The following is a 15,437-nucleotide window of genomic DNA, read 5'->3' on the forward strand; positions in this document are numbered from 1 at the left end:
ACCTGGTGTAATATGTATGATAGAAGGAGAGATGATAGTGTCTCTACTGATACCTGGTGTAATATGGATGATAGAAGGAGAGATAATAGTGTCTCTACTGATACCTGGTGTAATATGGATGATAGAAGGAGAGATGATAGTGTCTCTACTGATACCTGGTGTAATATGGATGATAGAAGGAGAGATGATAGTGTCTATTGATACCTGGTGTAATATGGATGATAGAAGGAGAGATGATAGTGTCTCTACTGATACCTGGTGTAATATGGATGATAGAAGGAGAGATGATAGTGTCTACTGATACCTGGTGTAATATGGATGATAGAAGGAGAGATGACAGTGTCTACTGATACCTGGTGTAATATGGATGATAGAAGGAGAGATGATAGTGTCTACTGATACCTGGTATAATATGGATGATAGAAGGAGAGATGATAGTGTCTACTGATACTTGGTGTAATATGGATGATAGAAGGAGAGATGATAGTGTCTACTGATACCTGGTGTAATATGGATGATAGAAGGAGAGATGATAGTGTCTCTACTGATACCTGGTGTAATATGGATGATAGAAGGAGAGATGATAGTGTCTCTACTGATACCTGGTGTAATATGGATGATAGAAGGAGAGATGATAGTGTCTACTGATACCTGGTGTAATATGGATGATAGAAGGAGAGATGATAGTGTCTACTGATACCTGGTGTAATATGGATGATAGAAGGAGAGATGATAGTGTCTACTGATACCTGGTGTAATATGGATGATAGAAGGAGAGATGATAGTGTCTACTGATACCTGGTGTAATATGGATAGAAGGAGAGATGATAGTGTCTCTACTGATACCTGGTGTAATATGGATGATAGAAGGAGAGATGATAGTGTCTCTACTGATACCTGGTGTAATATGGATGATAGAAGGAGAGATGATAGTGTCTCTACTGATACCTGGTGTAATATGGATGATAGAAGGAGAGATGATAGTGTCTCTACTGATACCTGGTGTAATATGGATGATAGAAGGAGAGATGATAGTGTCTCTACTGATACCTGGTGTAATATGGATGATAGAAGGAGAGATGATAGTGTCTACTGATACCTGGTGTAATATGGATGATAGAAGGAGAGAGGATAGTGTCTACTGATACCTGGTGTAATATGGATAGAAGGAGAGATGATAGTGTCTCTACTGATACCTGGTGTAATATGGATGATAGAAGGAGAGATGATAGTGTCTCTACTGATACCTGGTGTAATATGGATAGAAGGAGAGATGATAGTGTCTCTACTGATACCTGGTGTAATATGGATGATAGAAGGAGAGATGATAGTCTCTACTGATACCTGGTGTAATATGGATAGAAGGAGAGATGATAGTGTCTCTACTGATACCTGGTGTAATATGGATGATAGAAGGAGAGATGATAGTGTCTACTGATACCTGGTGTAATATGGATGATAGAAGGAGAGATGATAGTGTCTACTGATACCTGGTGTAATATGGATGATAGAAGGAGAGATGATAGTGTCTCTACTGATACCTGGTGTAATATGGATGATAGAAGGAGAGATGATAGTGTCTCTACTGATACCTGGTGTAATATGGATGATAGAAGGAGAGATGATAGTGTCTCTACTGATACCTGGTGTAATATGGATGATAGAAGGAGAGATGATAGTGTCTCTACTGATACCTGGTGTAATATGGATGATAGAAGGAGAGATGATAGTGTCTCTACTGATACCTGGTGTAATATGGATGATTGACCATGTGGCTCAGGTGGTAGAGCATGGTGCTTACAAAGCCTAGGGTTGTGGGTTCTATTCCCACTGAAGACCAGTATGTAAATGTAGGCACTCACTATGACTAAAATGTAAATAGTAGAAGAATAGTAGAGCTGGGCTCAGTGCTTTAAAGACGAAGATGCAGGACAGGAATATGAATGATGCTTGATATGTTAACTTGGCATATTATACTGTTACCGGGTCATATAGACCCCTTTCTGTTTTTGCAAACATTGCCGCAGGAAGGGCGATACACGCAAGTTGGTGACAGAACACACACAAAAAAACACCTCTCTTTACATGTTGCTTATGAGTGCATTTCAGACTACTTTTGGATTATAACTTGATTTTAAGGCTTGTATGAATGTCCTGCTTAATATAATGTGTGTGTCATCATCGCAAATTCGACTGCATTATATATATATTTTTTTAAACACTTGAACTTCAACCAGTAAAATGGCTCTTAGGAGAGCTTTTGCTACAGCCTACAGTATGTCAATGAGCGTTAGCATTCTAGCCAACAACTGCTGCATTTGCAAAGTTCACATCCAAATATAATCTTAGTGACTGTTCAGGCAAGAATCAAAACATCATTGTAAGCGTATGAGAACCCCAAAAAGTTATTTTGTTTAGAAGTAATAAAAACTTAAATTCAGGCTATGTTGAATTGGCGCAGATGGCGACAGCTTTTTTTCATGCAGCCAAGAGTCACGGGCATCTGTGCGTGACGTCAGTGTGTCGTGTACTGGAAAAGGGTCTATATCAATCAATCAATCAATAAATAAATAAATAAATCTTACCCATCTGGTCAGATCGAAGTCCAGCTAAGGGCATCCGTCGCTGAGGAGAGGCGCTTCTGGAGCGCGCTACCCGGTGTTTAAATTTCTTCTTGTACTCACTGATGCCCTGTGCACGTGAGTGTGACAATCCAAACATTAGGAAATAGCATAGGAATACATTACTTACTATAGTGTTTAAGTGGGATATATTTAGCAAATAGCATGCCTTTTAAAAGAACTGTAAGCATCATGCATGTACAAACATTTGCATGATTTGGGTTGGTCAGATGTTGCCTAGGAAACAGATTGGCTCCATTTGTTTGAAGTAAATCTGTGAACTGAGATTGCAGCTACAGCATATCTAGCAAGTTAGCAGCTGTATAGGCCTCAGTTTCTAAACCATACAGGCTGATTCATCATACTAACGCCATAAACCATACTGTACTGTCTTTATCTAGGCTGATTCAACATACTAACGCAATAAACCATACTGTACTGTCTTTATCTAAGCTGATTCATCATACTAACGCCATAAACCATACTGTACTGTCTTTATCCAGGCTGATTCATCATACTAACGCCATAAACCATACTGTACTGTCTTTATCTAGGCTGATTAATCATACTAACGCCATAAACCATACTGTACTGTCTTTATCCAGGCTGATTCATCATACTAACGCCATAAACCATACTGTACTGTCTTTATCTAGGCTGATTCATCATACTAACGCCATAAACCATACTGTACTGTCTTTATCCAGGCTGATTCATCATACTAACGCCATAAACCATACTGTACTGTCTTTATCTAGGCTGATTCATCATACTAACGCAATAAACCATACTGTACTGTCTTTATCTAGGCTGATTCATCATACTAACGCCATAAACCATACTGTACTGTCTTTATCCAGGCTGATTCATCATACTAACGCCATAAACCATACTGTACTGTCTTTATCTAGGCTGATTCATCATACTAACGCCATAAACCATACTGTACTGTCTTTATCCAGGCTGATTCATCATACTAACGCCATAAACCATACTGTACTGTCTTTATCTAGGCTGATTCATCATACTAACGCCATAAACCATACTGTACTGTCTTTATCCAGGCTGATTCATCATACTAATGCCATAAACCATACTGTACTGTCTTTATCTAGGCTGATTCATCATACTAACGCCATAAACCATACTGTACTGTCTTTATCTAGGCTGATTCATCATACTAACGCAAATAAACCATACTGTACTGTCTTTATCCAGGCTGATTCATCATACTAACGCAATAAACCATACTGTACTGTCTTTATCCAGGCTGATTCATCATACTAACGCAATAAACCATACTGTACTGTCTTTATCCAGGCTGATTCATCATACTAACGCAATAAACCATACTGTACTGTCTTTATCTAGGCTGATTCATCATACTAACGCCATAAACCATACTGTACTGTCTTTCTCTAGGCTGATTCATCATACTAACGCCATAAACCATACTGTACTGTCTTTATCTAGGCTGATTCATCATACTAACGCAATAAACCATACTGTACTGTCTTTATCCAGGCTGATTCATCATACTAACGCCATAAACCATACTGTACTGTCTTTATCCAGGCTGATTCAACATACTAACGCCATAAACCATACTGTACTGTCTTTATCTAGGCTGATTCATCATACTAACGCAATAAACCATACTGTACTGTCTTTATCCAGGCTGATTCATTATACTAACGCCATAAACCATACTGTACTGTCTTTATCTAGGCTGATTCATCATACTAACGCAATAAACCATACTGTACTGTCTTTATCTAGGCTGATTCATCATACTAACGCCATAAACCATACTGTACTGTCTTTATCTAGGCTGATTCATCATACTAACGCAATAAACCATACTGTACTGTCTTTATCCAGGCTGATTCATCATACTAACGCAATAAACCATACTGTACTGTCTTTATCTAGGCTGATTAATCATACTAACGCAATAAACCATACTGTACTGTCTTTATCCAGGCTGATTCATCATACTAACGCAATAAACCATACTGTACTGTCTTTATCTAGGCTGATTAATCATACTAACGCAATAAACCATACTGTACTGTCTTTATCCAGGCTGATTCATCATACTAAGGCAATAAACCATACTGTACTGTCTTTATCCAGGCTGATTCATCATACTAACGCCATAAACCATACTGTACTGTCTTTATCCAGGCTGATTCATCATACTAAGGCAATAAACCATACTGTACTGTCTTTATCCAGGCTGATTCATCATACTAAGGCAATAAACCATACTGTACTGTCTTTATCCAGGCTGATTCATCATACTAACGCCATAAACCATACTGTACTGTCTTTATCCAGGCTGATTCATCATACTAAGGCAATAAACCATACTGTACTGTCTTTATCCAGGCTGATTCATCATACTAACGCCATAAACCATACTGTACTGTCTTTATCCAGGCTGATTCATCATACTAAGGCAATAAACCATACTGTACTGTCTTTATCCAGGCTGATTCATCATACTAACGCAATAAACCATATTAAACAAATCCTCTATTGCCCTTTACAATGTCATGCAGTTGATTTATTTATTTGAAGCCTAGAACATGCGCGTTACTAAGTCTCTCTATTTATCAATAAAAACACGACATAGCCACTGTTAGCCACTGGCAGCTAGTTGACGTTAGCTTATCCGCTTTAGACCATTGTAACGTGTTAGTAAACACTTAGCTAACCAAGCTAATAACCGACACCTTGGAAGTGGGATTTCTTTCCCCGTCTAGCTAGCTATACCTGCAATCGTCGAAGATGGTTTATCCGATGTAATCGCAATGCACGATGTTAGTAAACTAACATTTATTTGTGCGAATGAAACAATGTTTCCATTTCTGTATCAATCGAAACCTCTTCTCCTCACTCAAGCGGTGACGTAGATACTCGACGTCGTGTTGAAAACACTGCGCTAACCAAAGCCAAGAGCTGCATTTCTATTGCACTCGTTCAATGAAAAGTACATTTCTTTACCTTGAAATGTACTGGCATTTTTATTTATTTTTTGTTGATAAAGTTCTGCAGGCGTTTGGGAGAAGTGTGTCTGTGTTTTCCAGCTAGCTGTTATTGTTGAAAGTTGAAGTTACTTCTGCGAGGTTTCCCTGGCAACGAGCTGCGGCGTCCATCGAGCTGCGCATGCGTGATCATACCTGTTGTAATTTAGAGTGGTCGCCATGTGTCATAGCTATGCTTCAACTAGTGACACATTTTCCTCCCGTCTTCATTTCCACCACAATATAATATAATATAATATAATATAATATAATAGAATATGGACTTTTGCTAGATGTCCATGTTGTGTCATGGACATGCACTTGGACAACTTCACACCATCTATGGACTGATATGGCGCCGGTGAGGATGGCTGCTGTTTTATGGGCTCTTAATTAACCAACCTTGTTATTTTTTGACGTTTTCATCTTAAATCAGTCATGAATCCCCTTGTGACAGAGGGAATGGAAGCTTGTTGTGTGATTCAGGGAGTGGCAATTGAATGCAAGCTTCACAAAAACATTGGGTAACAGGGTTGACGTGTTACACTCGACCCGTTCAGTTTTCCTCCACAAAACAGCAGAAAATGACCAAAAGGAGTAGAACCAGCTCTCCTGCTTTTACACTATATGATTTGACTATTAGATGTTCAATGTTTCTTTTGAAAAAAAATATTTGATAAGGAATAGTTTCACCATATTAAAACGACAGTTCAGTTCACGTATATAAAAAAAAATGTTACCTTTATTTAACTAGGCAAGTCAGTTAAGAACAAAGCGAGAGAGAGGAGCCTACACTGTCTTCAGCCTAATAATAGACAGAGAGAGAGAGGAGCCTACACTGTCTTCAGCCTAATAATAGACAGAGAGAGAGAGGAGCCTACACTGTCTTCAGCCTAATAATAGACAGAGAGAGAGAGGAGCCTACACTGTCTTCAGCCTAATAATAGACAGAGAGAGTGAGGAGCCTACACTGTCTTCAGCCTAATAATAGACAGAGAGAGAGAGGAGCCTACACTGTCTTCAGCCTAATAATAGACAGAGAGAGAGGAGCCTACACTGTCTTCAGCCTAATAATAGACAGAGAGAGAGGAGCCTACACTGTCTTCAGCCTAATAATAGAAAGAGAGAGAGGAGCCTACACTGTCTTCAGCCTAATAATAGACAGAGAGAGAGAGGAGCCTACACTGTCTTCAGCCTAATAATAGACAGAGAGAGAGAGGAGCCTACACTGTCTTCAGCCTAATAATAGACAGAGAGAGAGAGGAGCCTACACTGTCTTCAGCCTAATAATAGATAGAGAGAGAGAGGAGCCTACACTGTCTTCAGCCTAATAATAGACAGAGAGAGAGGAGCCTACACTGTCTTCAGCCTAATAATAGACAGAGAGAGGAGCCTACACTGTCTTCAGCCTAATAATAGACAGAGAGAGGAGCCTACACTGTCTTCAGCCTAATAATAGACAGAGAGAGGAGCCTACACTGTCTTCAGCCTAATAATAGACAGAGAGAGAGAGGAGCCTACACTGTCTTCAGCCTAATAATAGATAGAGAGAGAGAGGAGCCTACACTGTCTTCAGCCTAATAATAGACAGAGAGAGAGAGGAGCCTACACTGTCTTCAGCCTAATAATAGAGAGAGAGAGAGGAGCCTACACTGTCTTCAGCCTAATAATAGATAGAGAGAGAGGAGCCTACACTGTCTTCAGCCTAATAATAGACAGAGAGAGAGGAGCCTACACTGTCTTCAGCCTAATAATAGACAGAGAGAGAGAGGAGCCTACACTGTCTTCAGCCTAATAATAGACAGAGAGAGAGGAGCCTACACTGTCTTCAGCCTAATAATAGATAGAGAGAGAGAGGAGCCTACACTGTCTTCAGCCTAATAATAGACAGAGAGAGAGAGGAGCCTACACTGTCTTCAGCCTAATAATAGACAGAGAGAGGAGCCTACACTGTCTTCAGCCTAATAATAGAAAGAGAGAGAGAGGAGCCTACACTGTCTTCAGCCTAATAATAGACAGAGAGAGAGAGGAGCCTACACTGTCTTCAGCCTAATAATAGACAGAGAGAGAGAGGAGCCTACACTGTCTTCAGCCTAATAATAGATAGAGAGAGAGAGGAGCCTACACTGTCTTCAGCCTAATAATAGATAGAGAGATAGAGGAGCCTACACTGTCTTCAGCCTAATAATAGACAGAGAGAGAGAGGAGCCTACACTGTCTTCAGCCTAATAATAGATAGAGAGAGAGAGGAGCCTACACTGTCTTCAGCCTAATAATAAACAGAGAGAGAGAGGAGCCTACACTGTCTTCAGCCTAATAATAGACAGAGAGAGAGAGTCTACACTGTCTTCAGCATAATAATAGACAGAGAGAGAGAGGAGCCTACACTGTCTTCAGCCTAATAATAGACAGAAAGAGAGGAGCCTACACTGTCTTCAGCCTAATAATAGACAGAGAGAGAGAGGAGCCTACACTGTCTTCAGCCTAATAATAGACAGAGAGAGAGGAGCCTACACTGTCTTCAGCCTAATAATAGACAGAGAGAGAGAGGAGACTACACTGTCTTCAGCCTAATAATAGATAGAGAGAGAGAGGAGCCTACACTGTCTTCAGCCTAATAATAGACAGAGAGAGAGAGAGGAGCCTACACTGTCTTCAGCCTAATAATAGACAGAGAGAGAGGAGCCTACACTGTCTTCAGCCTAATAATAGACAGAGAGAGAGAGGAGCCTACACTGTCTTCAGCCTAATAATAGACAGAGAGAGAGGAGCCTACACTGTCTTCAGCCTAATAATAGACAGAGAGAGAGAGGAGACTACACTGTCTTCAGCCTAATAATAGATAGAGAGAGAGAGAGGAGCCTACACTGTCTTCAGCCTAATAATAGACAGAGAGAGAGGAGCCTACACTGTCTTCAGCCTAATAATAGACAGAGAGAGAGAGGAGCCTACACTGTCTTCAGCCTAATAATAGATAGAGAGAGAGAGGAGCCTACACTGTCTTCAGCCTAATAATAGATAGAGAGAGAGAGGAGCCTACACTGTCTTCAGCCTAATAATAGATAGAGAGAGAGAGAGGTGCCTACACTGTCTTCAGCCTAATAATAGATAGTGAGAGAGAGGAGCCTACACTGTCTTCAGCCTAATAATAGATAGAGAGAGAGAGGAGCCTACACTGTCTTCAGCCTAATAATAGATAGAGAGAGAGGAGCCTACACTGTCTTCAGCCTAATAATAGACAGAGAGAGGAGCCTACACTGTCTTCAGCCTAATAATAGACAGAGAGAGAGGAGCCTACACTGTCTTCAGCCTAATAATACAGAGAGAGAGGAGCCTACACTGTCTTCAGCCTAATAATAGATAGAGAGAGAGAGGAGCCTACACTGTCTTCAGCCTAATAATAGACAGAGAGAGAGAAGAGCCTACACTGTCTTCAGCCTAATAATAGACAGAGAGAGAGAGGAGCCTACACTGTCTTCAGCCTAATAATAGATAGAGAGAGAGAGGAGCCTACACTGTCTTCAGCCTAATAATAGACAGAGAGAGAGGAGCCTACACTGTCTTCAGCCTAATAATAGAGAGAGAGAGGAGCCTACACTGTCTTCAGCCTAATAATAGACAGAGAGAGAGAGAGGAGCCTACACTGTCTTCAGCCTAATAATAGACAGAGAGAGAGAGGAGCCTACACTGTCTTCAGCCTAATAATAGACAGAGAGAGAGGAGCCTACACTGTCTGCAGCCTAATAATAGACAGAGAGAGAGAGGAGACTACACTGTCTTCAGCCTAATAATAGATAGAGAGAGAGAGGAGCCTACACTGTCTTCAGCCTAATAATAGACAGAGAGAGAGAGAGGAGCCTACACTGTCTTCAGCCTAATAATAGACAGAGAGAGGAGCCTACACTGTCTTCAGCCTAATAATAGAAAGAGAGAGAGAGGAGCCTACACTGTCTTCAGCCTAATAATAGACAGAGAGAGAGAGGAGCCTACACTGTCTTCAGCCTAATAATAGACAGAGAGAGAGAGGAGCCTACACTGTCTTCAGCCTAATAATAGATAGATAGAGAGAGGAGCCTACACTGTCTTCAGCCTAATAATAGACAGAGAGAGAGAGGAGCCTACACTGTCTTCAGCCTAATAATAGACAGAGAGAGAGAGGAGCCTACACTGTCTTCAGCCTAATAATAGATAGAGAGAGAGAGGAGCCTACACTGTCTTCAGCCTAATAATAGACAGAGAGAGAGAGGAGCCTACACTGTCTTCAGCCTAATAATAGACAGAGAGAGAGAGTCTACACTGTCTTCAGCCTAATAATAGACAGAGAGAGAGAGGAGCCTACACTGTCTTCAGCCTAATAATAGACAGAGAGAGAGGAGCCTACACTGTCTTCAGCCTAATAATAGACAGAGAGAGAGAGGAGCATACACTGTCTTCAGCCTAATAATAGACAGAGAGAGAGAGGAGCCTACACTGTCTTCAGCCTAATAATAGACAGAGAGAGAGAGGAGCCTACACTGTCTTCAGCCTAATAATAGACAGAGAGAGAGAGGAGCCTACACTGTCTTCAGCCTAATAATAGATAGAGAGAGAGGAGCCTACACTGTCTTCAGCCTAATAATAGACAGAGAGAGAGAGGAGCCTACACTGTCTTCAGCCTAATAATAGACAGAGAGAGAGGAGCCTACACTGTCTTCAGCCTAATAATAGACAGAGAGAGGAGCCTACACTGTCTTCAGCCTAATAATAGATAGAGAGAGAGAGGAGCCTACACTGTCTTCAGCCTAATAATAGACAGAGAGAGGAGCCTACACTGTCTTCAGCCTAATAATAGACAGAGAGAGAGAGGAGCCTACACTGTCTTCAGCCTAATAATAGACAGAGAGAGAGGAGCCTACACTGTCTTCAGCCTAATAATAGACAGAGAGAGAGGAGCCTACACTGTCTTCAGCCTAATAATAGACAGAGAGAGGAGCCTACACTGTCTTCAGCCTAATAATAGACAGAGAGAGGTGCCTACACTGTCTTCAGCCTAATAATAGATAGTGAGAGAGAGGAGCCTACACTGTCTTCAGCCTAATAATAGACAGAGAGAGAGGAGCCTACACTGTCTTCAGCCTAATAATAGACAGAGAGAGAGAGGAGCCTACACTGTCTTCAGCCTAATAATAGATAGAGAGAGAGAGGAGCCTACACTGTCTTCAGCCTAATAATAGACAGAGAGAGAGAGGAGCCTACACTGTCTTCAGCCTAATAATAGATAGAGAGAGAGAGGAGCCTACACTGTCTTCAGCCTAATAATAGACACAGAGAGGAGCCTACACTGTCTTCAGCCTAATAATAGACAGAGAGAGGTGCCTACACTGTCTTCAGCCTAATAATAGATAGTGAGAGAGAGGAGCCTACACTGTCTTCAGCCTAATAATAGACAGAGAGAGAGAGGAGCCTACACTGTCTTCAGCCTAATAATAGACAGAGAGAGAGAGATGAGCCTACACTGTCTTCAGCCTAATAATAGACAGAGAGAGAGAGGAGCCTACACTGTCTTCAGCCTAATAATAGACAGAGAGAGAGGAGCCTACACTGTCTTCAGCCTAATAATAGACAGAGAGAGAGAGGAGACTACACTGTCTTCAGCCTAATAATAGATAGAGAGAGAGAGGAGCCTACACTGTCTTCAGCCTAATAATAGACAGAGAGAGAGAGAGGAGCCTACACTGTCTTCAGCCTAATAATAGACAGAGAGAGAGGAGCCTACACTGTCTTCAGCCTAATAATAGACAGAGAGAGAGAGGAGCCTACACTGTCTTCAGCCTAATAATAGACAGAGAGAGAGAGGAGCCTACACTGTCTTCAGCCTAATAACAGACAGAGAGAGGTGCCTACACTGTCTTCAGCCTAATAATAGATAGTGAGAGAGAGGAGCCTACACTGTCTTCAGCCTAATAATAGATAGAGAGAGAGAGGAGCCTACACTGTCTTCAGCCTAATAATAGACAGAGAGAGAGAGGAGCCTACACTGTCTTCAGCCTAATAATAGACAGAGAGAGGAGCCTACACTGTCTTCAGCCTAATAATAGACAGAGAGAGAGAGGAGCCTACACTGTCTTCAGCCTAATAATAGATAGAGAGAGAGAGGAGCCTACACTGTCTTCAGCCTAATAATAGACAGAGAGAGAGGAGCCTACACTGTCTTCAGCCTAATAATAGAGAGAGAGAGGAGCCTACACTGTCTTCAGCCTAATAATAGATAGAGAGAGAGAGGAGCCTACACTGTCTTCAGCCTAATAATAGACAGAGAGAGAGAAGAGCCTACACTGTCTTCAGCCTAATAATAGACAGAGAGAGAGAGGAGCCTACACTGTCTTCAGCCTAATAATAGATAGAGAGAGAGAGGAGCCTACACTGTCTTCAGCATAATAATAGACAGAGAGAGAGAGAGGAGCCTACACTGTCTTCAGCCTAATAATAGATAGAGAGAGAGAGAGGAGCCTACACTGTCTTCAGCCTAATAATAGATAGAGAGAGAGAGGAGCCTACACTGTCTTCAGCCTAATAATAGACAGAGAGAGGAGCCGACACTGTCTTCAGCCTAATAATAGACAGAGAGAGGAGCCTACACTGTCTTCAGCCTAATAATAGATAGAGAGAGAGAGGAGCCTACACTGTCTTCAGCCTAATAATAGACAGCGAGAGGAGCCTACACTGTCTTCAGCCTAATAATAGACAGAGAGAGGTGCCTACACTGTCTTCAGCCTAATAATAGATAGTGAGAGAGAGGAGCCTACACTGTCTTCAGCCTAATAATAGACAGAGAGAGAGAGGAGCCTACACTGTCTTCAGCCTAATAATAGACAGAGAGAGAGAGAGGAGCCTACACTGTCTTCAGCCTAATAATAGACAGAGAGAGAGAGGAGCCTACACTGTCTTCAGCCTAATAATAGACAGAGAGAGAGGAGCCTACACTGTCTTCAGCCTAATAATAGACAGAGAGAGAGAGGAGACTACACTGTCTTCAGCCTAATAATAGATAGAGAGAGAGAGGAGCCTACACTGTCTTCAGCCTAATAATAGACAGAGAGAGAGAGAGGAGCCTACACTGTCTTCAGCCTAATAATAGACAGAGAGAGAGAGTCTACACTGTCTTCAGCCTAATAATAGATAGAGAGAGAGAGGAGCCTACACTGTCTTCAGCCTAATAATAGATAGAGAGAGAGAGGAGCCTACACTGTCTTCAGCCTAATAATAGATAGAGAGAGAGAGGAGTCTACACTGTCTTCAGCCTAATAATAGATAGAGAGAGAGAGGAGTCTACACTGTCTTCAGCCTAATAATAGATAGAGAGAGAGAGAGGAGCCAACACTGTCTTCAGCCTAATAATAGATAGAGAGAGAGAGGAGCCTACACTGTCTTCAGCCTAATAATAGACAGAGAGAGAGGAGCCTACACTGTCTTCAGCCTAATAATAGACAGAGAGAGAGAGGAGACTACACTGTCTTCAGCCTAATAATAGATAGAGAGAGAGAGGAGCCTACACTGTCTTCAGCCTAATAATAGACAGAGAGAGAGAGAGGAGCCTACACTGTCTTCAGCCTAATAATAGACAGAGAGAGAGGAGCCTACACTGTCTTCAGCCTAATAATAGACAGAGAGAGAGAGGAGCCTACACTGTCTTCAGCCTAATAATAGATAGAGAGAGAGAGGAGCCTACACTGTCTTCAGCCTAATAATAGACAGAGAGAGAGAGGAGCCTACACTGTCTTCAGCCTAATAACAGACAGAGAGAGGTGCCTACACTGTCTTCAGCCTAATAATAGATAGTGAGAGAGAGGAGCCTACACTGTCTTCAGCCTAATAATAGATAGAGAGAGAGAGGAGCCTACACTGTCTTCAGCCTAATAATAGATAGAGAGAGAGGAGCCTACACTGTCTTCAGCCTAATAATAGACAGAGAGAGAGGAGCCTACACTGTCTTCAGCCTAATAATAGACAGAGAGAGAGAGGAGCATACACTGTCTTCAGCCTAATAATAGACAGAGAGAGAGAGGAGCCTACACTGTCTTCAGCCTAATAATAGACAGAGAGAGAGAGGAGCCTACACTGTCTTCAGCCTAATAATAGACAGAGAGAGAGAGGAGCCTACACTGTCTTCAGCCTAATAATAGATAGAGAGAGAGGAGCCTACACTGTCTTCAGCCTAATAATAGACAGAGAGAGAGAGGAGCCTACACTGTCTTCAGCCTAATAATAGACAGAGAGAGAGGAGCCTACACTGTCTTCAGCCTAATAATAGACAGAGAGAGGAGCCTACACTGTCTTCAGCCTAATAATAGATAGAGAGAGAGAGGAGCCTACACTGTCTTCAGCCTAATAATAGACAGAGAGAGGAGCCTACACTGTCTTCAGCCTAATAATAGACAGAGAGAGAGAGGAGCCTACACTGTCTTCAGCCTAATAATAGACAGAGAGAGAGGAGCCTACACTGTCTTCAGCCTAATAATAGACAGAGAGAGAGGAGCCTACACTGTCTTCAGCCTAATAATAGACAGAGAGAGGAGCCTACACTGTCTTCAGCCTAATAATAGACAGAGAGAGGTGCCTACACTGTCTTCAGCCTAATAATAGATAGTGAGAGAGAGGAGCCTACACTGTCTTCAGCCTAATAATAGACAGAGAGAGAGGAGCCTACACTGTCTTCAGCCTAATAATAGACAGAGAGAGAGAGGAGCCTACACTGTCTTCAGCCTAATAATAGATAGAGAGAGAGAGGAGCCTACACTGTCTTCAGCCTAATAATAGACAGAGAGAGAGAGGAGCCTACACTGTCTTCAGCCTAATAATAGATAGAGAGAGAGAGGAGCCTACACTGTCTTCAGCCTAATAATAGACAGAGAGAGGAGCCTACACTGTCTTCAGCCTAATAATAGACAGAGAGAGGTGCCTACACTGTCTTCAGCCTAATAATAGATAGTGAGAGAGAGGAGCCTACACTGTCTTCAGCCTAATAATAGACAGAGAGAGAGAGGAGCCTACACTGTCTTCAGCCTAATAATAGACAGAGAGAGAGAGAGGAGCCTACACTGTCTTCAGCCTAATAATAGACAGAGAGAGAGAGGAGCCTACACTGTCTTCAGCCTAATAATAGACAGAGAGAGAGGAGCCTACACTGTCTTCAGCCTAATAATAGACAGAGAGAGAGAGGAGACTACACTGTCTTCAGCCTAATAATAGATAGAGAGAGAGAGGAGCCTACACTGTCTTCAGCCTAATAATAGACAGAGAGAGAGAGAGGAGCCTACACTGTCTTCAGCCTAATAATAGACAGAGAGAGAGGAGCCTACACTGTCTTCAGCCTAATAATAGACAGAGAGAGAGAGGAGCCTACACTGTCTTCAGCCTAATAATAGATAGAGAGAAAGAGGAGCCTACACTGTCTTCAGTCTAATAATAGACAGAGAGAGAGAGGAGCCTACACTGTCTTCAGCCTAATAACAGACAGAGAGAGAGAGGAGCCTACACTGTCTTCAGCCTAATAATAGACAGAGAGAGGAGCCTACACTGTCTTCAGCCTAATAATAGACAGAGAGAGAGAGGAGCCTACACTGTCTTCAGCCTAATAATAGATAGAGAGAGAGAGGAGCCTACACTGTCTTCAGCCTAATAATAGACAGAGAGAGAGGAGCCTACACTGTCTTCAGCCTAATAATAGAGAGAGAGAGGAGCCTACACTGTCTTCAGCCTAATAATAGATAGAGAGAGAGAGGAGCCTACACTGTCTTCAGCCTAATAA

The 15,437-nt window shown here is 42.0% G+C and overlaps 1 protein-coding gene across 4 annotated transcripts in view; it reads right to left on the reverse strand.

Moving 5' to 3' along the window:
* The window catches only part of LOC123732983 (nuclear protein MDM1), a 40,371-nt gene extending 34,613 nt beyond the window's left edge, over positions 1-5,758 (reverse strand). For 2 of the 4 annotated variants that reach the window (XM_082978018.1, XM_082978017.1), the window contains exons 1-2: positions 5,631-5,757; positions 2,586-2,691 (exon numbers count right to left, since the gene is read on the reverse strand). In XM_082978018.1, coding sequence (XP_082834144.1) covers positions 2,586-2,691; positions 5,631-5,648 — 124 coding nt within the window. In that variant the 5' untranslated portion in view covers positions 5,649-5,757. Of the gene's footprint in view, positions 1-2,585; positions 2,692-5,399; positions 5,562-5,630 lie in introns of those variants that run through there. The other 2 variants (XM_082978016.1, XM_082978019.1) reach the window with 2 other exon arrangements.
* Positions 5,759-15,437: the final 9,679 nt, after the last annotated feature.

This window comes from Salmo salar, chromosome 07 (genome assembly GCF_965601325.2).
Source record: "Salmo salar chromosome 07, fSalSal1, whole genome shotgun sequence".
NCBI classification, from domain to species: Eukaryota; Metazoa; Chordata; class Actinopteri; order Salmoniformes; family Salmonidae; genus Salmo; species Salmo salar.